A 25930-nucleotide genomic window follows, 5' to 3' on the forward strand; every position below is an offset into this window, starting at 1 on the left:
TTCTTTTGTCTATAGCCTTTCTTCAGCATTTAAAACATTTTCTATATCTATGTATTGATTCCTAATTCCATTGCCCAACCAACTCTATTCTATCTTTCAGCATGGATCTTTTCTCACATGAGCATTCTATACTTGAGTGAAGGGTAGGATACCAACTTATCATGGCACCAAAAAGTGAAAATGTATTCACTTACATTGTATGTAAGCATTTTCCATTGGAAGATCAATTTGTAGCAGACCTATTAGCTATCTGAGATAGAGGTTCAACTTGCCCATGTCTCCAGTCAAGACTTGTATTGTTTATGCCTTAAAATATAAATAAGCTATTTAAATAAAAAAGGATTGTTGGAGCATCCACATAAGTTAAAATGCAGAAAAACAATTAAGCAGTCTGGTGTTGGTATCAGCATAGAATTAGGTGAGAGCAAATGAAGTACATTGAAGGTCTGGATTATTGTAATAATGAAAATAACCTACCCAGATAATTTAGTTTCTCCTGTATTTACTTTCTTTCTTAACAAGAATTATTTTGATCTGGATTGTTTAAGTTTTCCTCAACTCACTTTTCTACTTTATGCAAACATTAATTCCAGTAACAAAAGGTGTAGTAAAACTCTGATGGTATCATAGTAAACAAAGAAATTTTATATCTATCTAATGTACTGTGGTTATTTATTCTCAAGGTGACTGAAAAGGATTAGAAGATCTTTCCGTGAAGCTCATTGAGTCAGGAATTGTTTGTGTATTTTGTGCACTACTTTATACCCAGTGCCTGTCATTATAGTTGTTGTTGTTAAGTCCATTGAGTCATTCTGACTCATAGTGATCCTGTATAGGGTTTCTGAGGATCAACTGGTGGGTTTGAACTGCTGATCCTACCGTGCCACACCAAAAGTCTGTTATAGCAGTCATTCAAGAAGTATTTGTTGAAGGAATGAGTGAATGACTGCAAAGAAACCCTATAAGCAATTGAGTGATTTAATTAAGAAAGATAGATTCAGAGCAATATATTCAAATTATCAGACTAGAAGATTATTTTTAAAATAATCAGTGGAATTTAAGTCAGAATTTTCAAAGCCTAGGTTTCTTTTAGGACTGATGTTAGAGCATCAGCTAATCTGTATTCAGCAATGAAGCAAACTTTTCCCCAAATTCACATTTCTGAGAATGTAGGAAATGGATATCTAAGGGCCTATACAGTTCGAAACTACCAGCTGTTCCCCCCGAGAAAGATGAGGCTTTCTGCTCCCGTAAAGATTTATAGCCTTGGGAACCCTGTGCAGGGTCACTATGAGTCTGAACCAACTCCACAGTACTTAACAACAACAACAATATTTTACAAGGAGTCCTGATGTGGCACTGTGGGTTAATGCGCTGGACTGCAAAGTCAGTTTGATACATAAGGTTGGTGGTTCAAGCTCACCAGCCACTCCTCAGAAACCCTATGCAGGGTAACTGTGAGTCAGAATCAACTCGATGGTACTTAACAACAACAAAATACAAAGTAGGCATTTGATCAGACGTTGGTTTGGTTAATGATTCTTTCTTGCTAGTTGGTAGTGTTTATGAAAGAAGACATCTGGCAGAGACATTTTCAAAATAATATTAAAAAATGTGTTCCCAGGTAGCAGCACATGAATAAGAATTGTAATATGTTATAAAGCCATTTAGACTTTTAAGCAATATCTGACTTTTTTTTCTCTGAAAATGTTTGTTCTAACTAATTGTCCCTGGTCTATTTCAGGCTGATGTTTCTCCTCTTCGATTAGCAACCTTAAAAGTTAGCCTTTGGACAGTTGGAAAAGGAAAATAAAACAACAACTCTCAGTTAGGCCTCTGCTTCGCGTTGGTTTTTCAGAACCTAATGTCCTAAAATAAGTCAGTAATTGAATAAGAGTAAATTTTCCATTAATTAAAATCAAGGCTTTTAACTTTTTTTTTTCTTCAAAATCAGGAATTTTGGCACATTTTGCAAATAATGTCATTTTCTTTGACTGACAGAACATATTGTGATATATTCAATATTAACTCGAAACCTAAATCAATAAACAGTCAGAGTCTCTGTCTATAAGTAATATTGTATAGGTGGAAAAATTGATTTACCACCCCCCATAGGTGCTGTCCTGCCATGGAATCCCTTTGCTCAGTTTTCTCCTGTCCAATCAGGTGGAATGTTTAACAGGCACATGGTTTATACAGCTCAAAATAACTTGGGACCTGTGAGCTGACAAATGCTCTGACTTCACTGGTGACAGGTTGTCCAGCTTCTTACAGCCATCTTCAGTGAAAATAAGGTTAACTCCGCACTCTCTATGGACGGCTACTTTCTGTTTCCAAGGGCGTGAAGAATTTTCTTTTTCTCCTGTTCTTCCATCTAAAAGTTCTCTTTGGATAGTAACCATCGCAGTGGAGTGCCTGGGTTGGACATCCTCATCTGGGTCAACTAAAAAAAGAAAGGTAATATCCAGATTTAAATTCACAAATGTGTTTTGATAACAGAGCACTGACAATGGGATAAGGGATATTTCAGAGAGCTAATTCCTGTTGCTTAGAGCAAAACCTAGAGTAACTTTCTATAATATATAATGGTATACAAAATTCTGTGAAAAATAAAGCTTTCTACATGTAAAAACCTTGAAGGGGCTTCATGATACTCACAGACATGGCAACATAGTTGGGTCCTCAGGAAAAATATCTCAACAGAGGAAATGGTGACATGTTACATGCATCAGTGGCATTTTCCACACATTCATTTAGTAAAATAATGATGTTTCCCTAGAGAGTATGTGTGGAATGTCTATTTCCTTCTTAAAGGAAATCAAATATAAAATAATATGACTCCATAGTTAAAGACTTTCATTTAAATTTTTTTTATCATGTAAAAGGATATGCTTGCTATATTTAGTGTTGGGAGATCTGCTCCCTGGATTAATGTACACAACAGCTGCAGAAAGTCTTGCTCAAAGGACATTGCTGTTTCTTTCTCCTTTCTCTCTCTCTCCCTTCTCAGCTACATCAGAAAGGCACTTGATAGTCAGTGGCAAGTGTTTGGCCTAGTACATGCACTATTAGCAGTGAGTAATTAGATGCACATCTTGACTTATATTTTAAATACCCTATGAGCAAAGAAAAAGGGAAGATGGATTATTCTGTATTTCTGTTCCCAAACGTGAACACTGAAGTAATAGTGTTAAGAAATTTTCTTATCTTATCTGCCGACACTTACTCATACGTGTTAAAGTTACTAACACCATTCAGCTGGCAAGAAACAAAACAGCTATTCACTTTTCTTTCTCAAAATACTATGATTTAATTACTTTTACTTTTTTAAGACTAGAATAACAGATTTTACATGTCTTAAATTAAAGATCTGACGTAACTTTATAGTCTCCCCTTAATAGTAATTCTTCAGTTCAGATGAAACCCACAGTCCTTTTTTTAAGGAAATTAAAAAGGTCTGTGGCACTGTAGGATAAGCACTGGACTGCTAACCAAAAGGTCGGTGGTTCAAACCCACTAACCACCCCTAGGAAACCTTTACAGGGTCACTATGAGTTAGAACTGACTCGGCGGCACTTCGCAACAACTCAACATAATTGTAGATAAATAAGTCTTTTTTAAAATATAGAAATTAAGATATGCTGTCTGATACATGATTTGACAATGAGCAAGGTAGTGTCAGAAAATCTAAGATATGAAGACACTAAAAGAGGTGTCAAGGAACAAAATTATAGACATTACAGAATCTTATAATAATGGACTATGAAACACAGTTGGACACTGCCCAAATTCTAGACGTTTGTCTCTGTCACTACTTATAGAGTGTGGCTAATGCCATAACCATGGTTAACTCATAATACTGTCTTAAAACTTCAGTCTTTCATATATTTATAATTTAGAACGCAAACTTTATTGCATGTGTCTATTACAGTGTGCCTACAAAGGCACATATTCAGTGGAACAGGGCTCAAATTCCTAATTCAGGGATACAAGAAATTGAATGAATTATTATCCAGTCTAGAATTTAGAACTCACAAAGACGGTTTTTGCAAATTTACTTTTGAAGAAATGAAGCAGCAGGTAAATCAAGTTTCATTTAGTAGGGGCCTTAATGAATTAAGGTTAGCATATAAAAAGTGGCTACTAAATTTTTCAACAGTTAGATCCTATATGTAATAGGAATAATGGACTCAGCTCACTAACCTGCAAATATAAGATAAATGGTACCACTAACCCCAGCAATTTCACATTGCAATTTGACAAAAGCTTTGCTAATTTCATGGTGTTATTGCCTATTAAGAAGATAGAAGGATGAAAGGGTTTTCTTTCTGGTTTGTTCCCCTCTACTAAAAGACGAAGTCCTGTGCAGTGTTATAGGATAAGCACTGGACTGTCAACCACAAGGTTGGCAGTTCAAATCCACCAGCCGCTCCTTAGAAACCCAATACAGGGTCAGTATGGGTCGGAACGGACTCAACGGCTCTTGACAACAGTAGATAAAGAAGACTCAAGTACCACAGAAATATTTTCTTAAATTCCCTATGATGTCCACAGTTGACACAGTACTTTCAAACCTAGTTGTTGTTAAGTGCCGCCATGTCCGTTCCGACCCATAGCGACCCTGTATAGGGTTTCCGAGGAGTGGCTGGTGAGCTTGAACCACAGGCTTTGCAATTCGATCGAACTTTGCAGTCCAGCGCATTAAACCACAGCGCCACACCAAGATTTCAAAACTAGAGCCCTGTGTAATTCAAGTGTAGACAACATGGAACTTGAAAGCTTTTAGAAATTTAAGTCGTTCTTTCCAGCAGACATAATTTAGTGGGCAAGAGAATTGATGTGAATTCAGTTCCTAAAGAGTTCTTAAAGTGCCTGGACACATAGAGTTACCTTGCTAGACTCGCCACAGACTTAGTGGTGCAAAGACCTTTATCTAGAGTCAGAATCCACTCACTTCATGCCCTGGGAGGGGAACATCCTAGCCTTCGGACCAACTGCTTAGAACTTAGACTAGCTTAAGACTAGCACTTAGAACTGCTTAGACTAGCACTAGAACTTGAGATTCAGAGCCTATTTGGCAACAATATAAGTCAATTTATTAGGGATGTTATCTTTTGTAAATTTTCCCTCCTCCAAGTTCTTAATCACCTAAAAAAAATGGTGGTGGTGGTTGTGTGCCATGGAGTCGGTTCCAACTCATAGCGACCCTGTACATCCAGGTTTCCGAGGCTATAAATCTTTAAGGGAGCAGAAAGCCTCATCTTTCTCCCGTGGAACCACTGGTAGTTTCGAACTGCTGACCTTGAGGTTCGCAGCCCGATTCGTCACCATTACGCTACCGGAGCACCTTAAATAAAAAAAAAAAAAGTGAGAAAACGTTAAAAGATTGAAGGAGGATGGAAAATGTTAATTTTATTCCGTATCTTTCTTATTTAAAATTCATCTTTGAGCTAATGGCGATTATTAGCAAATGTTTCTCATTTGGGATTTTTCTATAGAATAAGGATAGTCCTAGTGTGGCACTGTGGGTTAATGCACTGGACCGCAAGGTTCACTGTTCAAACCCACCAGCCGCTCTTTGGAAACCTTATACAGGGTCACTACGAGTCTGAACCAACTCAACGGTATTTAACAACATAAAATAACTAGGTTCCTTATGCATGATGACGTCTTGAGAATGAAATCAAACTTTCCATGCCTAGCATTTTTGTAACTCCCACCAAACCCTTTTTAGACCTAGTTTTCTGTAGGCTTCTTGAGTGACTTTCATTAGCCATTCTACATACACTATACATATTTTTACACGATTCTTTTGCTGTCGTCGTTTAGATTAAGTACTAAATGTAAGCTCAGGCTTCATTATTCGATACACTTATTTTTATGTTTTGTTAAGTGTTGTCAAGTTGGTTTCAACTTATAGCAACCCTGTTCCAAGGCTTTAAATCTTTATAGAAGCAGAATGCCTCATCTTTCTCCTGTGGAGCGGCTGATGGGCTCAAAATGCTGAACATGTAATTTACTTATCCTATTGAGCCAGCCTTTACACTAGTGCTTCACTATCTGATTATCCTCTTATATGTATGAAAACATACACTTCATAGTTTTCTCTTGCTCACATGAAATCTGTACTCTCTTCCCTATCTTCCTACTTTTACTAAATGCAATTAAAGCAATAATGAGAGAATGGCCTACTCATCTTTGGCCTATCATCTAAAAATCTTATTCTTTTAATCTTTGAGCTTTAAGGAATTTCCCTCCTTAAACAGATTCCCACTAACCTCTGCTCTGCTTCTTTATTCCAACATTCTAGTCTATCTTATACGTATTTGTATTTATTTATTTTTTTGTCTGCCATTTTTCCTCTTTGAAACAGAAGAATCTTTGAGAGAATGGACCTAATCATATTATTTGCATATTATTGTGCTATATTACCACATACCCTCGTAATGCAGAATATGGTGGCTCCGTACAATATTTGCTGGACTGTGCACCATAAGGTCAGCAGTTCGAGCCCATTGTCCATTCTAAGGAAGAAAGAAGAGGCTTTCTGTGCCCATAAAAATGTACAGCCTTGGAAGCCCTATACAGCAGGAGTAGGGAACATCTGGCCCACAGGCCGTATAAGGGCCATGAAATCTTTTGGTCTAACTCTGCCATGGCAACTGCAGTTCTAGTCATCATGTTAAGAGTGAGTTAATTAAATGTTTGACCAAATACAGCAAGTTAATTTTTAAGTTGATAATTTTTTTATAGCCCACGAATGATGTTATAAATATCCAAATGGCCATTGGCAGAAAAAAGGTTCCCCACGCCTGCTTATACAGGGTGGCTACAGATTGGAACCGACTCGACAGCACAACAACCCTAATAATCCAATATATGCTCATGTATTAAATTACTAATGCCATTCACACTAAAAGTAAACTAGAAATAAAACTGAGATGGAGATGATCATTGTAAATAGTGAAGAGATGAAAACTGTCACAGTGCCGATGGATTTACCTCAAAGTGTATCCCATCTGTAGCCAGATTGAAAAAGGTGATCTGCAACCAACTCTTTAGGACTGATTCCTCTCGACTAGGAATTTGGTTCTTGGCCTATGAATAGTTTCTCCAAGAATGATTCTGATTTTTAAATTGGCAACATCCTGGAATATAAGAAGCAAGGCAAACAGTAAACTATTCGCACTAAGTAGAGGGAGCTAATCATATTGTGTCAATTATTCCTCCTAGAGAACATTCTAGGCATAATAAATGCACATCAGCCTAATGAGATTACCTTAAATTTATATGTTGATTTTGTTTTGTGCTATGGAGTAGATTCTAATTCATAGCAACCCTCTATAGGGGTTCTGAGAAGTGGCTGTTGGATTTGAACCACTGATCTTGCAGTTCAAACCAAACTTGCAGTCCAGTGCTTCTCCTACAGTGTCACACCAGGACTCTAAATTTGTATGGCAAGTTACAATTTTAAATGTTTTCGGAAATAAACCTGTGAAGGAAGCAGGGTGACTTGCTTATCTCCAGTTTACAGTTGAGTTACTTCAACATGTCTGTTAGTTTCTATTCTGGTTCTCTTTTAAAATAATTGTTAAAGATTAGGTTTGTGTGTGTGTTGACCTAGAAAGCAGAAGTATTTCTTTAAAAATTATTACCTGCAGCTCACCAGCCGCTCCTCAGAAACCCTATCCAGGGTCGCTATGGGTCGGAACTGACTCGAAGGCACTTAACAACAACAACAACAACAACAACATTCTGGAGTCCTGGTGTGGTGCTGTAGGATAAAGCACTGGACCATAAGGTCAGTTTGAACCGCAAGGTTGGCGGTTCAAACTCACCAGTTACTCCTTGGAAACCCTAGACAGGGTTGCTATGAGTTGGAACTGACTCGAAAGCACTTAACAACAACATCTTGATGATGGATATCACATTAATTGTTTCCTTTCCAACCCATGACCACTTCATTAATACTATATTATTTGGTTTGGGAGCAATTACTTATTCTTATCTTGAAAGTAGAAGAAAATCGAAGTTTCAGTTTCATAAAAATAACAGAAAGAGGCAACAAGCCAACTGTTAACCCTGATAGCCCAAATGAAGATTTCCTAAGAAAGCCCTGAGTTCTCTCCCTGAGTCCTGCGCATGCCAGGCCCCGTTGGTGACTCCACCACTCAGGCAGTTGCTCAGGCTATAAAGATTAGGTCACCCTTGACTGTTATCTCTTATAGCCCACTTTCAATCCATCAACAAACCCTGTTGGTGTTGTATCTTCAAAAAAGATCTCAAATCTTACCATTTCTTACCACCTCCTACTGCTATCACTCATTGGTCCAAGCCACTGTTATCTCTGGCATACAGTATTGGATAACCCAACAAACAAGGTAAGCACGAGTTTACATGTGCTTACTTATTGAACAATTTCACAGTTTTCACCACATCAAAGATACTACTTCTAGTTATGGCTGGCATCTGATTCACTTCCAAACCCACATCACCTTCCTATTACATCAAAGAGATGAAGTATGCAGTAAGCGAAGTAAGCACAGGTTTACCTTGCTAATCTGTAGGGAACAGTTTCACATGTTTTCACCATATTAACTTTGCCCACTACAGGTTAGTGGTGGAGGTGGGTTTTTGTGTGCCATTGAGTTGGTTCCAATTCATCCAACCCTGTACAGGGTTTCTGAGGCTGTAAATCTTTCTGGGAACAGAAAGCCTCATCTGTCTCCCATGAGGGGACTGGTAAATTCAAACTGCTGACCTTGCAGTCAGCAGCCTAATTTATAATCCACTACACTACCAGGACTCCTTTACAGAATAGTAAGTAAACACAAGTAAGCCGATGTTTACTTTGCTTATTGCATAATCCACCCCTGCTTGCATAGCATATTAAATAGCCTCCTAACCAAACTGCTTGCCCACTTTCAAATGGAACCTTTGCATAGTAGCCAGATTGATCTTTTTAAAATCCATAAGGAGCTCTGGTAGCATAGTGGGTACGAATTGAACTGTGGAACCGCAAGGTCAGCAGTTTGAAACTACCAGCTGTTCCACGGGAGAAAGATGAGGCTTTCTGCTCCCTTAAAGATTTACAGCCTCAGAAACCCTGTACAGGGTCGCTATGAATTGGAACTGACTCCACGGCACATAACTACCACCACCATATGCGTCTCAAAACTTTAAAATGATTTCCTATTCACACTGTCAATAAAATTTGAAGTCCTTTCCACAGTCTACAAGGCCTTACCTGTTCTGGCTCCATACTGTCTTTCCTTTTTTATTGTGAATTGAGTGACAGTTTACAGACAAGATAATCAGTTTTGCATTCAATAAATCAGACATTGTGTTACATTTCAATGGCTGCAGTCCCCTCCATGGAGCCCTGGTGTGGTGCCACAGGTTAATGCGCTGGGCTGCAAGGTTTGTTTGAACCACAAGGTCAATCAAGCTCACCAGCCATTCCTCAGAAACCTTATACAGGGTCACTATGAACCAGAACCAACTCGACGGCACTTAACAATGACAATCCTATCCATGCAGCAACAGTTAATACCATTTCCTCCCTGTGGTTCCTATTTCCATTCCACCCTCCTTCCCATCCTTCTCAACTTTGTAAAGAGCTAAACGTTAACCTTTTGACCTCAGATGATTGACCATCTCATGGTGAGCCTAACTTACTAGTGCTATTGTCCTCCCTATATATCTGTCTACTGCTTGGCTGAAAATTGGGTCATGAGTCTTGGGTTCCTCCAGACTCTTTCTGACTAGTAAGCCCAGTCTTTTTTTTTTTTTTTAATAATTTTGATTTTTGTTCCACATTTTCCATGACTGTCTCCCTTTCAGAGCAGTTTGGTAGTGGTAGCCAGGCACCATCTAGTTCTTCTGGTCTCAGAGTCATGGTGACTGAGGTTTACCTGCTGCATTGGTCTATTGGGCTAACTGATTCCAAGTGTCTTCAATTTTCATCATTTCTTTCTTTTGCAATAGTTGCACCTCAGATGGTCACTCATGAGCTTTTAGTATTCCAGATAATACTCACCAAAGTAAGATGTAGAGTATTGTCTTTGTGGACTATGTTAATCCCAGGCAGCCCTAAGTCCTTCTACTCCCCATTTTCCTGCACTTCCCCTCACTCTCACCTGACTGAGATCTTGACTCTTACTTCCTCCTCTGTCATGAACATTCTTCCCCCAAATGATCATTTTGTTAACTTCCCCCTTCGTTCAGAAATTTTGCCTGACCTTCCTAGCTAAGATATCAAACTTTTAACCTCCAAGCTTCAAACATGCCATCATTTTCTAGCTCCTTATCTTATTTTATTTGTCTTCTGAATAATTATATCTTCCCTACTAGACTGTCTCACTATTCACTCATCTGTCAGTGTGATGCTGGAAGCTATGCCACCAGTATTTCAAATACTAGCAGGATCACTCATGCTTGACAGGTTTTAACGGAGCTTCCAGACTAAGACAAAGAACAAGGAGAGGCAGACCACTTCTGAAAGGCTAGTCGCTGAAAATATTATGAATAACAGAATAGCATTTTCTGATATAGTGAATATGAACCCCTTCAATTGGAAGACACTCAAAATACAACTGAGGGAGAGCTGCCTCCTTAAAATAGAACTGACCTTAATGACTTGGATGAAGCAGTGCTTTGGGGACCTTTATTTGCTTGGGACAAGATTAAAAATGAGAAGAAACAATTGCAAACATCCATTATTAATTGGAGCATGGTATGTACGAAGTATGAATCTAGGAAAACTAGAAGCTGTTAAAAATGAACAGGAACAAATAAAGATTGAGAACCCGAGGCATTAGTGAGCCGAAATGCACAGTTTGGTCGTTTTAAATTGTACAATCTTATGGTTTACTATGCTGCGGACAAAAAAATAGAAGAGCAGTGGCATCACATTCATCATCAAAAAGAGCATTTCAAAAACTATCTTAAAGTACAAGACTGTGTGTGATGTTGTTATTGTTGTTATGTGCCGTGGAGTCAGTTCCGGCTCATAGCAACCATGTACAGGGTTTCCAAGGCTGTAAATTTTTACGGGAGCAGAAAGCCTCATCTTTCTCCCACGTAACAGCTGGTAGTTTTGAACTGCTAACCCTGAGGTTAGCAGTCTGATTCATAACCACTATGCTACCAGAGCTCCTTGCGATAGGATAACATTAATTCAGCTACAAGGAAGGCTGGTTAATAGCACAATTATTCAAATTCATGCACAGTCCACTAAAGCCAGAGATAATGAAGAATTCTACCAACTTCTACAGTCTAAAATTGATAAAAAATGCAATCAAGATGTTTTAATAATTACTGGTGATTGGAAGGTGAAAATTGAAAACAAAAAGGAAGGGTAAATAGTTGAAAAATATAGTCTTGGTGATAAAAACAATGAAGGAGAGATGGCATGATAGAATTTTGTAAGACCAATGACTTATTCATTGTAAGTACATTTTTTCAACAACATAAAAGGAAACTATACACATGGGCCTCACCAGATGGAATGCACAGGAATCAAATTGACTGCGTCTGTGGGAAGAGATGATGGAGAAACTTAATCATCAGCCAAAACAAGGCCAGAAGCCAATGGTGGAACTGATTATCAATTGCTGAGATTGAAGTTCGTGCTGAAGCTGAAGAAAATTAAAAAGTCCATATGAGCCAAAATATGACCTTGAATATATTCCACCTGAATTTAGAGATCATCTCAAGAAGAGATATGATGCATTAAACACTAATGATTAGAGTTGTGGGATGACATCAAGAACATCATACATAAAGAAAGCAAATGGTCATTAAAATGACAGAAAAGAAAGAAAAGACAAAATTAATGACAAAAGAGACTCTGAAATTTACTGTTGATCATAGAGAAAGTAAAACAACCCAAAGAAATGAAGAAGTAAAGGAGCTGAACAGAAAAATTTAAAAGGCAGCTCAAGAAGACAAAGTCAAGTATTGTAATGAAATGTGCCAAGACCTGAAGTTAGAAAACCAAAAGGGAAGAACACACTCAGCATTTCTCAAGCTAGAAGAACTGAAAAAAAAAATTCAAGCCTAGATTTGCAATATTGAAGGATTATATGGGTAAAATATTGAACAAATCAGGAAGCATCTAAAGACGATGGAAGGAGTACGCAGTCACTGTACTAAAAAGAATTGGTCGATGCTCAACCACTTCAATAGGTAGCATCTGATAAAGAAGTGATGATACTGAAAGAAGTCCAAGCTACAATGAAGGCACTGACAAAAAATATTGACAAATTACAAGTTGAAATCTTTCAACAAACTGATGCAGCAACTTAGAAGACAACTACCTGGTCAACCAATGGGAAGAGATCATATCTGAACCCATTCCAAAGAAAAGTGACCCAATGGAATGTAAAAATTATCAAATAATAATATCACAAGCAAGTAAAATTTTGCTGAAGAGAATCCCAAAACAGTTGCAGCAGTACATCGACAGGGACCTGACAAAAATTCAAGCTAGATTCAGGGGAGAACACGGAACTAGTGATATTATTGCTGACATCAGATGGATTTGGGCTAAAAGCAGAGAATGCAAGAAAGATGTTTTTGTTGTTAGTAAGTGTTGCTGTGTCAGTTCCAACTCATAGCATCCCTATATTGGTTTCCGAGGCTTTAAATCTTCATAGGAGCAGAAAGCCTCATCTTTCTCTCACAGAGCAGCTGATAGGTTCTAACCGCAGATCTTGCGGTTCATAGTTCAATGCTTATTGTATGGAGTCACCACACTCCCAGAAAGATGTTTACTTTTGCTTTACTGACTATGCAAGGCATTTGACTATGTAGGATCATGACAAACTATGGATAACACTGAGAAAAATGGGTATTCCAGAACATTTCATAGCGCTCATGAGGAATGTGTACTTAGACCAACAGGCAATTGTTAAAATAGAACTAGGGGATACTGAATTGTTTAAAATCAGGAAATGTGTATGTCAGGGTATATCCTTTCACCATACTTACTCCATCTGTCTGCTGAGCAAATATTCCAAGAAGATGGATTATATGAAGAAGAATGTGGCATCAGGATTGGGGGAAGACTCATTAACTATTTGAGATATGCAGATGGCATAACCTTGCTTGCTGAAAGCTAAGAGGACTTAAAATACCGGTGGCGATCATAAACCACAGCCATCAGTTCGGATAGCACCTCGATGTAAAGGAAACAAAAATCCTCACAACTAGGCCAATAAATACCTTCATGCTAAACGGAAAAAATATTGAAGTTGTCAAAGACTTCATTTTGCTTGAATCCACAATCAACACTCATGGAAGCAGCAGTCAAGGAATCAAACAATGTATTGCGTTAGGCAAATCTGCTGTAAAAGAACTGTCACTTTGATGACTAAGGTGCATTTGATCCCAACCTTGGTATTTTGAATTGCTTCATATGTATGTGAAAGTTGGACAATGAATAAGGAGGACCATAGAAGAATCGGTGTATGAGAAATATTGAAAAGTATGAACTTCCAGAAGAACAAACAAAGCTTTCTTGGAAAAAGGACAAGAATGCTCCTTTGAATAGAGAATTGCAAGACTTTGTTTTGGACAAGTTGTTAGGAAGGATCAGTCCCTAGAGAACAACATCATGCTTGGTGAAGTAGAGGGTCAATGAAAAAGAAGAAGACCCTCAACAAGATGGATTGAAGTAATGGCAGCCACAATGGACTCAAACATAGCAACAATTGTGACAATTAGCTCAGGCCTGGTCAGTATTTTATTCTGTTATGCATAGGCATACAGTAGATGCTCAGTAAATATTTATTGAATGAATAAAAGACACCTACATTTTTTAAGTACAATTTTTGTAACATAGTTTTTAAGTTAATGCTTTAAGAAGAAAGTGACATATTTTTTATGTCTTATTTTAGGTAGTATTTATCACTTTAACAACTTAAACACACATTTTAGATGAAGAAAACTGAAGTTCAGACATATTAAGTGACTTGTCCAAGATATCAAACTTATTTAGTGTTGAAGCTAGATTCATACCCAGGTTTTCTGTTTATAATCAGAAGTCCTATAATAATTCCAGTATTAAATCAAAACATGATCCCAGTTATTTTATCTAGCATAAAGGAAGTTTTATTTGAAAATCACTTTAAAGTTATGATTGCCTTAACCACTTTATGTTTATTTCTTTGTGTCTACAAGTTTTCTTTGTAAATTGAGTATCTACTTATCAGTCCTACATCACACTACAATTAAAAAGAGAAAAAAGAATAAATACCAATAAATTTCTAAGGAAATTCTAGTGAAAAAAAGAATTCAACCAATATTTGTTGATCACATACTTTAAGTTGTGTGTGTAGATATGATGGTATCCAAAATAAAGTGAGTAATGCAAAAATAAATAAATAAATAAACACATTTCATTTACTGTCATAAATATTATGCTTGGAGGTAAGGACAGTAAGATTTGGGAACACACTGGAGAGAGGTGCACAACCCAGGCAAGAGAACAAATCCAAGAGTGGGTAATGACTAAGCTAAGAGTTGAAGACCATGTAGCATTTGGCCAGGTGAGGTAGTAAAGAGGAATGGGCATAGAGGGCAGGCCAAGCAGAGAATATATACAAAAATCTGAAGGCAGAGAGACTTTATGTATTTCAATAGGTTATAAATCCTGAATCCAAACCCACTGCCATCAAGTTGATTCTGATTCAGAGCAAGCCTGTAGGATTTCTGGGGCTATAAATCTTGGTAGGAGCAGAAAGTCTCAGCTTTTCTTCAAGGAGTACTGGTGAGTTTGAACTGCCGACCTTGCAGTTTAGCAGTCCAGTGGTTATTCTACAGTGACACAAAATGCAATTGGTAGTACAAAATTGAATTTCAGCAATAGAATATAGATACAGTGAATTAGCTACAAGTCTAGAGTTCAGAGTCTCTTCAAAGTTTGCCCTTGGATCCAGTCACTTCACTAGTTCTGACTTCACTTTTCATCTAAAAGTGGAAACCATGAAATATAGTCGAAGTTGACATTATAACAACCGCAACTTACTAAATGTCAGGCACATTTGTTTAATTTAATCATCACTTTGACCTATGAGGTGGTTACCCTTATTACCCCACTTTACAGATGAGTAATCTGAGGTTTGTTATTGTTTGAATGAATAAATGTATACAATATTAATAATATAGATTTCATTTGCATTATCAGATTTTTTAGTTCAGGGAACCTTTGAACTAACGTTGTTGAACTGTTTTCTTAAGACAAAAAAGTATGTATTTTTAATAGGCAACATATTGGAATCATGGTGTGGCACTCTGGGATAAAGCACTGGACCTCAAGGTCAGTTTGAACCACAAGGTTGGTAGTTCAAATTCACCAGCTGCCCCTTGGAAACCCTATACAGGGTCACTATGAGTTGGAACCGACTCGGTGGCACTTAACAACAACAACATATTTTAATAGGCAGTAACAGGCAGTTTCATTCTGTTGTGCATAGGATCACTATCAGTTGGAAGCTACTCACCGATACCTAACAACAATATTGATATAACTAAAATTCAAAAGTTAGGAAAGGTGTACAGTGAAAAATCTCCAGCCTAGTACCTCTATTTGCCTGTCTCTCATATTCTCTCTTGTTATTATTGTTGCTCAGTGCCCTTGAGTCCATTCTGGCTCCAAGTGACCCTGTATAGGGTTTCCGAGGAGCAGCTGGTGGGTTTGAACTGCCAATTTCAGGGCTAACAGTTCAGTGCGTAGCCTATAGTGCCACTCCTAGTCCCTCCTAACCAATGTTAATATAAAAGATTTTTTTTTAAATTTAGTTTCTAACTCATCTTGGTAGAAATTAAATTAATTTTACTTTATTTGAAGAAGCTAAATAATCAGTTTTCAAGAATAGATTGAACATATATATATAAGCAATATTAAGTTTAAACAACTTGCCCCTAGTCAGATAACTAAAGCATTTATTTTCACGAGTTAGATAAATTCATATTTTTTAATAACTAGGTGGATTATGTTTTCAATATCTCTAAATTGTTATAATTCTATTATATCCAAGGCAAAGGTGGTGTAGACGTGAGGGAAAATCTCTATTTGTCTATGAAAGCACTTTGTAACTCAAAGCCCTTTACAGGTGTTATCAAAATTACATACTAAAATTGTATTTAAGGTCACTATAGTTATATCATGGAGTCCTAATGTGGTGCTGTGGGTTAGTGTGCTGGACTGCAAAGTTGGCAGTTCAAGCTCAGCAGCTACTCCTCGGAAACCCTATACAGGGTCGCTATGAGTCAGAACTGACTTAATGGTATTTACAATGACAGCATAGCTTCCACAATTAGACATATTTAAAGAGTTTAATAAAGAGGCAATCAACAATGTTTTCAATTTCAGTTTCTGGAAATACTTATTCAATTCCTATTTATTTTTAAATTTCAGAATAATGCATAAATTTTGAAAATAGAGTTTCTAAAATACCACACTTAAAGCAATTCTTTATTTCAAGTTTTAAGTTCTTAGGAATTCACCATGTTATAATAAACATAGGCTTGCTATTCCCTAGAAATGATCCAAACTTTTTGTGATTATTATTATTTTGTGACAGCATGCAAGACGACAGCATAGAAGCTTCTACTTCCATATCTCAACTTCTAAGAGAAAGCTACTTAGCTGAAACCAGACATCGGGGAAACAATGAGAGAAGTAGAGCAGAGCCTTCTTCCAACGCTTTTCATTTTGGCGGTCCTTCTGGAGCTGCTGAAGGTGTAGGAGGCCAAGATGATCTTCCAGATCTTTCTGCTTTTCTGAGCCAAGAAGAATTAGATGAAAGTGTCAATCTGGCAAGACTGGCCATCAATCATGACCCTTTGGAGAAAGCAGATGATTCTCAAGGTCGAAAACGTCTTTCTTCTGATCAGATGAAACATTCACCTAAATCAAGTTTTGACCCTAACTTCTGCCAGGATAACACTCAACGTCATACCAGCTCTAACGAGGTAGCAAAAAAGCCACAATATAGTTCAGAAACCCAGTCCAAAAAAGTTTTCTTAAACAAGGCTGCCGATTTCATTGAAGAGTTGTCCTCTCTTTTCAAAGCACATAGCTCCAAAAGGATTAGACCCCGTGCCTGCAAAAACCACAAGAGCAAATTAGAATCCCAAAACAAAGTAATGCAGGAAAACAGCTCCAGTTTCTCAGATCTGTCAGAGACACGAGAAAGATCTGTTCCCATCCCCATTCCTGCAGATACTAGAGATAATGAAGTGAACCATGCCCTTGAACGGCAAGAAGCCAAAAGACTGGAAGCTGCCAATGAGGCTACTGGTGGAGACATTACCCCAGGGTCTTCACCTTCATCATTGTACTATGAAGAACCTCTGGGACAACCTCCTCGGTTCACTCAAAAGTTACGGAGCCGAGAAGTTCCAGAAGGAACCCGAGTACAGTTGGATTGCATAGTGGTAGGAATTCCACCACCTCAAGTAAGGTAAAACTGTCCCATTCGTAATGTTTGATAGCCATTTCTCATGTACCATCATCCTTCTAACTATATTGTCTTTTGAGTATGCTCTTTCAAAAAGTATATACTCCCTTTGAGAAAAACACTTGTGATTGTCTAAAGCAGTATTGTCTAGAAAAATGTTTTTAGCCATACATTAACTTTTTTTTCCCTAGTTATTAGTTGCTGTTGAGTGGATTCCAACTCATAGGTACCCATGTGTTTGTTACAGAGTAGAACCGATCCACAAGGTTCTCAAGGTTGTGAACTTGGGAAGTAGAACTCCAAGCCTTTCTTTTAAGTCACCTCTAGAAGGGCTCGAACCACCAGCCTTTCGGTTACCAGTGCAGTGCTTAACCATTTGTGCCACTCATTTAATAATATATAAAAATGTCTTCATTTCAACATGTAATCAATATAAAAATCATTTAAAAAGTACTTTGTATCCCTTTTGTCACCATATCTATGCCTTTGAAATCCAGTGTGAATTCTATATTTATAACATACTCAATTTGGATGCTAACTTTTTCTTGTAAATACTCAATCTGTATTTGGATTTCATAAAATTTGTAGTTGAGAAAGATATTATGCTGGATGAAGTAAATCAATCACAAAAGGCAAATATTGTATTCCCTCATTGTTATAAAAAGTCAAGAATAGATACACACAGAAAACAAAGTTCTTTGATGGTCACTACGGATAGAAGGGAGAGGAAGGGGAAATCAGTTTCTTGTTAATAGATATTTGATACTTTTGATAATGGGAAAGGTAATCCTAACTATGGGTGAAATAAGCACAACGTGACCAAGCTAAATAAAAACACTACAAAGTACACAAGAAAAAGATACAACTTCAGTACATGCTTTAACATATACAATTTTGCAACAGTAAAAACAACTGTAAAATAAGTATGTGGTTATATAGGTAGAAATGGATTTATATGTAAGAAGACTTCAAAAAATTAATGGAAAAATGGAATGAAATGGAGAAGGGGGAAAAGATAATGGAGTTTTCCCATGAAATGTTTAAAAGCCCTTCTCATATAAGAAGGTATATGTGAGTGAATACATGTGTATGCATAGGTGTATCTGTAGGCATATGTATACATATGTTTTTGTGCTGTTTACCCACACATACAACAAACCACATAAAGAAGCAGTTATGGAGGCTTCTTAGACATATCCAAACAATTTACAGGATTGCTTTACGGGTTCAAAAGGTTTGGAATCAAAGTCTAAGGGGGCAATTTAGTCAATAATCATATCAATTTACAAAGATAATGTTCTGCATCCTTGTTTGGTGAGTAATATCTGAGCTCTTAAAAGTTTATGGATAGCTATTTAAGATATAACTATTGTACTCTACTCATATGGAGCAAAAAAGAATGAAGGAAAGCAAAGATTCAAAAAAAATTTTTTTTAAATTAGTCCATGGGATTAATGTTGTTTTTGTTACTAAGTATTGTCGAGTTGGTTCTGACACATAATGACCCTGTATAGAATTATCAAGGAGTGTCTGGTAGGTTTGAATCACAGACCTTGTGTTTTGCAGTCCAGTGCTTATCCTACAGCTCCACCTCATAACTCCATGGGACTAATAGACTAATTGAATCGCTTCTTACATGAGACCAGAACTAGATTGTGTCCAGCTGCCACTACTGACTGTTCTCACCAGGGACATAATAGAAGGTCTTGGATAGAATATGAGAAAAATGTAGAGCAAAACTCAAGCTTCTAAAATCGATCAGTTGTTGTTGTTAGGTACTGTTGAGTTAGTACTACGTCATAGCAACCCTGTGTACCACAGAACAAAATACTGCCTGCACCATCTTCACAACTGGTAAACTTGAGCCCATTGTTGCCACTGTGTCAATCCATGTCATTGGGAGTCTTCCTCTTTTTCACTCACCCTCCACTTTACCAAGCATGCTGTCCTTCTCCAGGAACTGATCCTTCCTGACAACATGTCCAAAGTACAAGAGTCCAATTCTTGCCATCCTCACTTCCAAGAAGCATTCTGCCTGTACTTCTCCTAAGAAAGATAGTCCATGATACTTTTAATATGCTTCCCACAAATATGAATCTCTTCCTGTTGGTTGGCAAGGTAACTATCTTCAACATTTCCTGGCATGGAAAAGTGAGTGCCTGCTTCTTGCACAACATCAGCTTGTTGCAGGCTTTCCCTTTTTATTCTGTTAGTTCCTGGAGCCTTGTTTTTAGTCAATGCCAGCCAATCCATGGGAGAAGGATTAGGCTGCTTACTCCCATAAAGATTCACGTCCTATGAGTCTGAATTGACTCAATGGCAGTGGGTCTGGTTTGGGGGTCATCTTTTCAGATGTTGTTGTTGTTAAGTGCCATCGAGTCGGAACCGACTCGTAGTGACCCTGTCTATGTAGGGTTTCCAAGGAGTGGCTGGTGAGTTTGAACCTCTGACCTACAATTCAAATGAGCTTGCAGTCCAGTGCTTATCATATAGCACCACACCAGAACTGCATCTTCTCATAAAACATTCATTTTATAGGACACTAGTAATATCTGTATTCTAAATTTATATGTACATATCAATTAATGGAATCCTGGTCCAAAGATGTCCTTATGTTGAGTTTTGTGTTTAAAAATCAGTGTACCAAAACCCACAAACCCACTGCTGTTGAGTCAACTGTGATTCAGCAACCCTTCAAGACAGACTGGAATTGCAACCTCATCTTCCAAGCTACACATTTATCACTTGCAAAGTGGCTAGTGGGTTTGAACTGACAATTTTCATTTAGCATACAAACACTTAGCCACTGAACCCTTGTGGTTGTGAAGTGCTGTCGAGTCGGTTCCAACTCACAGCAACCCTGTACTGGGTTTCCAGGGAGCAGCTGAGCTGATGAGTTTGAGCTGCCGACCTTGTGGTTCTTAATCCAGTGCTGATACTACAGCACCACACCAGAAGTCCATTGTTGTCGTTAAATGCCGTCAAGTCACTACCGACTAATAATGACCCTGTATAGAGTTTCCGAGGAGCAACTGGTGAGCTTGAACTGCTGACCTTGCAGTTCAAAGAGACCTTGTAGTCCAGCACATTAACCCATAGCACCATACCAGGACTCCAGAAGTCCATTATTGTTGTTGTTGTTAAGTGCCGTCGAGTTGGTTCTGACACATAGCAACCCTCTAGAGGGTTTCCAAGGAGCAACTGGTGAGCTTGAACCACCAATCTTGCAGTTCAAACTGAGTGTACAGTCTAGCACATTAACCCACAGCGCCACACCAGGACACCTTAAAAGCAACATTATATTTACAACGGCATATGCATTTTACTATCGTTTGATCCAACTGATCTCTGGACAGCAAAGGGCTCTGTTGTTTTTGCCTTTGTGTTTTGAGCACCAAGCACAGCTTCTAGTTCATAAGAGCCACTCAGAAATGTTAAATGAACTGATGAATAGATAAACTGGAAACTAAGAAATTCACCTTAGCTGTAAATCAGGAGTAAGATCATTGACCTAATTTATGGCAAAGGGTATGTTGTTGTTGAGTGCCATTGAGTCAGCTCTGACTCATAGCGACCCCATATAGAGTTTCAGAGGATCTCAGGGCACTGTCTGCTTGTCTACTCTAAACATACCTGAGGACACTCCCTAGAGCTCTAATGACTAACACTGGGGAGATTGTTTTCACAGCACCCCAATGGATACCACTCAATCTGAGTGAGCCTGTGAGCTCTCCAGTTATGGTATACATTCACTGTGCTTGGTTAGCCCTGTCCAGGCCACCAGTTTCTAGACATAAAAGATAAACTGAGCCTTCCTGCCCTAAAACAAAAATCAGACCTGATCATTCAAGAACTCTTTTCTTGACTATGACAGTTTCATATTAAAAAAAGAAAGAAAATACGAGCACAGCACTGGGAAAAATAGACCAGGAAAAATGATAACGTATTCATTATGTGCATGGAGTCGCTATGAGTCGGTTCCGACTCGATGGCACCTGACAACAACAATTCATTATGTGAAAAAACAAAGTAATCTGGTGCTCACTCAAAAACAACTTAGTCAGCCAGTTTAAATTTTACTAATTTCAAAGTGAAAGAGAAATGTATGTAATTGCCTTGTATCAATATGAATTCTACCTGGAAAGAATTCCTTTGTGGATAGAATTTATGCTTGCTTTCTCACCACTGGTTTGATATTCACTAAAGTAGTAGGTAAGGAGTCGGGCTGCTAACCTCAAGGTCAGCAGTTCGAAAATACCAGCGGCTCCATGGGAGAAAGATGAGGCTTTCTGCTCCTGTAAAGATTTACAGCCTCAGAAACCCTATGCAGGGTCACTATTAGTCGGAACCGACTCTACGATACACACCACCACCAAAGTAATAGGTGGAGTCTTGGTGTGGCACTGTAGGCTAAGCACTGGACAACAAGCAAGGTCGGCAGTTCAAATCCACCAGCTCCTCCTCAGAAACCTTATGCAGGGTCAATCTGAGTCGGAACTGACTCAACAACACTTAACAACAACAACAGCACTACTTTGTTGTTGTTAAAGTGCTGTCAAGTCGGTTCTGACCCATAGTGACCCTATATAGGGTTTCGAGGAGCAGCTGGTGAGCTTGAACTGCCGACCCTGCAGTTCAAACGGCTTTGCAGTCTGGCACATTAACCCACAGTGCCACACCACAACAAAGTAGTGGGTATTCACTAAATATTTCCTGGATGAATTAGTACTCAGTTTCATAATTATATTGAGAAAGAATTGTCCAGGTAGCATATTAATCCTATTGCCATCAAATCAATTTCAGTTCAAAGCGATTCTATCCATGTGTGTCAGAGTAGAACTGTGCTCCAAAGGTTTCCAATGGCTGATATTTCAGAAACAGATCATCTGACCTTGCTTCTGAGATGCCTCTGCGTGGACTCAAACCTCCAGCTTTTTCATTAGCAGTGAGCACACCAACCATTTGCACCACATGGGAACTCATTTGTTGTTAGTGCCGTTGAGTCCATTGCGACCCATAGGAACCCTGTCTAGGGTTTCCAAGGAGCAGTCCAGTGCTTTGCCCTATAGCGCTACACCAGGATTCCAATATTGGGTATTGATGAATATAACCCTAGCAAAGATGCCCCTCAGAGAACTAACATGTACCTGTGTGGTGCTGCGGGTTAATGCACTAGACTATAAGGTTGGTTTGAACCATAAGGTTAGCAGTTCAAGCTCACAAACCACTCCTCAGATACCATATACAGGGTTGCTATGAGTCAGAACCAACTCGACGGCACTTAACAACGATGACAACATATGAACCTAAGAACAACAACGGGCTGTAACAGATATGTGTGCAACGGTGACTCAGAGGAAGATGTATACTACATTGCCTTTAGGGCAAGATATAGGAAGAGTTCCACTACTCATCTGTCAGTGTGGCTTGCCTGATATTGTGATGCTGAAAACAATGTCACCAGTCAAGAAATCAAACAACCTATTCTATTGCATTAGGCAAGCCTGCTGCACAAGACCTCTATAAAGTATTCATGAGCACAGATGTCATTTTGAGGACTAAGGTGTGCTTGACCCAAACTATGGCATTTTCAATAGCTTCAAATACATGTAAAAGTTGGACAATGAACAGGGAAGACTGTAGAAGAATTAATGCAGTTGAGTTGTGGTGTTAGAGAAGAAAATTAAAAGTTTCATGGACTGCTAGAAGTAAAAATGAATCTGTGTTGGAAGAAGTACAGCCAGAATGCTCCTTAGAAGCCAGGATGGTGAGCCTTCATCTCTCTTATTTCAGACATGTTATTAGGAGGGACCAGTCCTGAAGAAGGACATCATGCTTGCTAAAGTGAGAGTCAGTCAATGAGATGGATTGGTGCAGAGGCAGCAGTATAACAGGCTCAGACTTAACAATGGTTGTGAACATGGTGCAGGAAGGACTGGGCAGTGTTTCATTCTGTTGTACATAAGGTAGCTATGATTAAGAAGGGACTCAATGGCACCTAACAACAACAGGAAAAGTTAGTCCCAAAGGTGATACTCTGATTTGAGGAGACCATGGGTGGAAAGGGAAATTATGTGGAAAGACCCAATGGCAAATGTGTTCAGGGACGCATAGTACTTGTTTATGTCAAGAATATAGGTCACCGAGCAAGGAAAGATGAGAGCGAAGATTAAAGAGGCAGACAGAAGACATGCATCCTCTGAGGCTAGGGCAACTCATTACATTTATACAGGCACACCTCCTTTTTTCATTGTTGTTGTTAAGAGTTGTTGAGTCAATTCCAACTCATAGCAAGCCTATTTTCCTAGGAGCAGTTGGTGGGTTTGAACTGCTGCCCTTGTGGTTCACAATCCAGTGCTGACCGTACAGTGCCACAGCAGGAATTCTTGTTGTATTGCACATCATGTGCATTGAATGTTTTATAAATTGAAGGTCTGTGGCAGCCCTGCATCGAAGAAGTCAATTGACACCATTTTTTCCAACAGCATGCACTCACTTCATGTCTCTGTGTCCCACTGTGGTGATTCTCATTATCCTTCCAACTTTTTCATAATGCTATTGCACATTGAGCATCCTGGTGTGACGCTATGGGGTAATGCACCAGACTGCAAAGCCATTTGAACTGCAAGGTCGGCGGTTCAAGCTGCTCCTCGGAAATCCTATACAGGGTCGTTGTGGGTCGGAATTGACTAGACCAGCACTTCACAACAACATTACACTTTGAATAGACTACAGTTTGGTGTAAACAAAACTTTTATATGCGCTGGGAAACACATGGAGGAGAGTGAGCTAACTGTAAAGGAGAGTGGAGTATGATTTTGAGGAGCCTTGGAAGCAAAGCATACTGGAAACCATTTAAAGTACAGTATAGAGAAGTGAAGCAGGATGAAAGGGGATCTTTAAGGACAATTAGTGGGCAAGTATGGATTAGACCAGAAAAGAATGGAGCCTTGAGGTCACTTAGGAAGCTATGGAAGGTATCCCAGAAAACAGATGCTCTGATTGGACCAGAATGGGGACAGTAGGAATGAAAATAAAAGATACATAAAATATATAATGTAAGAAATAGAAATGTAAGATATTTAGAAACAAAACAAAACAACTTCAACTTGAGTTCTTGGACTAGAAAGGAAGGATGTGTAAAAATATTACTCCATGAGTTTCAAGTTGGGTACCTGAGAGAAAGATGTAAACACTGGTAAAGGCAACAAAGTAAAAGAGACTGGTTTGTGGAGGAGGTAGATGAAGATTTGAAATATAGACACTGAGTCTGAGGGGATACAGGGGCCATTTGCAATAGCCAGTTGAAAATGTAGGACTAAAGGTCAAATGAGAAGGTAGCAGAACTGAAACCATTCCAAAGGGTGACCTGGATACTGAGAAGTCTGATGTAATGCCTCTGTAATTACAAAGAGACTATATATACAAGCAGCACTTGGAACCAACTTCTAACCGTGATCTACCAGAATAGTGTCTGCTAAACTTTTTTAGCAATAACTTTCCTCTATTCCCTCCTGTAAACAAACAAACAAACAAAATCCATACATGTTGTTCATTTCATGCATATATTTATGCTGTGTGTGTGTGAGAGAGAGAGAGAGAGAGAGAGAGAGAGAGAGAGAGAAGAGAGAATTAACACTGTTGGGATTGAAGAGGGGTGGATCCTAGTTGTTTGTTCACTACTGAAACTCCTCCACAAGACTTAAGACTCTGCAGACCACAGCCCCTAGTCCAAAAGAGTCCTTTAAAGATGTATTTTTTAAATAAAATAATGTGAAGTTTTGTTATTATTGATATTTTGTTAAACATCAATGTGTGTCATTTAGAAAAGAATCCTGACCTTTTTGTTAACTTAGCAAGAATACATAATAAGTATACAGGGCAACTAAAGGATTATTTTGTGTCTATGAGCGCCAATATTTTATCAGTGACTGCTCTGACAACCCTAGTTTAACAAGATGAAATGTCATTTTTGTGCATCTATTGTTAATTTCAAAGTTAAGTGGGTAGCATTTGTTTTATAAGTAGGAGTAGGATCTTACATCCCTTGAAGAAAGTGATTTTGAAACCTTGCTAGTCTTGCACTTACATCACTGAGGGAGCTATCTTAAGAAATGAAATACATTCATGTATAACCCATAGATGAAAGAGTCTGAGGAACTCACAGCAAATGGCCATAATCTCTTTTTATATCCTGACTCCAAATTCTTCCCCTGGAATGCACAGCTGGGTCACACTGTGCTTGTACACAACCTTCTGAAGTAGCACAAATTTACCTGTTACAGATGTCAATACCTGCTATGGCTGTTAAGTTTTGTTACTACTACTTTCAGACATTTACCTGTGAGTACTATGTGGTCCTGGTGTGGCATTGTGGGATAAAGCACTGGGTTGCAAGGTCGGCTTGAACCACAAGGTTGGAGGTTCAAACTCACCAGCTGCTCCTTGGATTCCCTATAAAG

At 38.5% G+C, this 25930-nt stretch overlaps 1 protein-coding gene across 1 annotated transcript in view; it reads left to right on the forward strand.

Annotated features, from left to right (window-relative positions):
* Positions 1-2253: 2253 nt before the first annotated feature.
* MYPN (myopalladin) overlaps positions 2254-25930 on the forward strand; it is a 140921-nt gene continuing 117244 nt past the window's right edge. The window contains exons 1-2 of the mRNA XM_006837459.1: positions 2254-2451; positions 16585-17471. Of these exons, the coding sequence (XP_006837522.1) occupies positions 16591-17471 (881 nt within the window). The 5' untranslated portion in view covers positions 2254-2451; positions 16585-16590. The remainder of the gene's footprint in view (positions 2452-16584; positions 17472-25930) is intronic.

Source organism: Chrysochloris asiatica, unplaced genomic scaffold, assembly GCF_000296735.1.
Source record: "Chrysochloris asiatica unplaced genomic scaffold, ChrAsi1.0 scaffold00020, whole genome shotgun sequence".
Taxonomy (NCBI): domain Eukaryota; kingdom Metazoa; phylum Chordata; class Mammalia; order Afrosoricida; family Chrysochloridae; genus Chrysochloris; species Chrysochloris asiatica.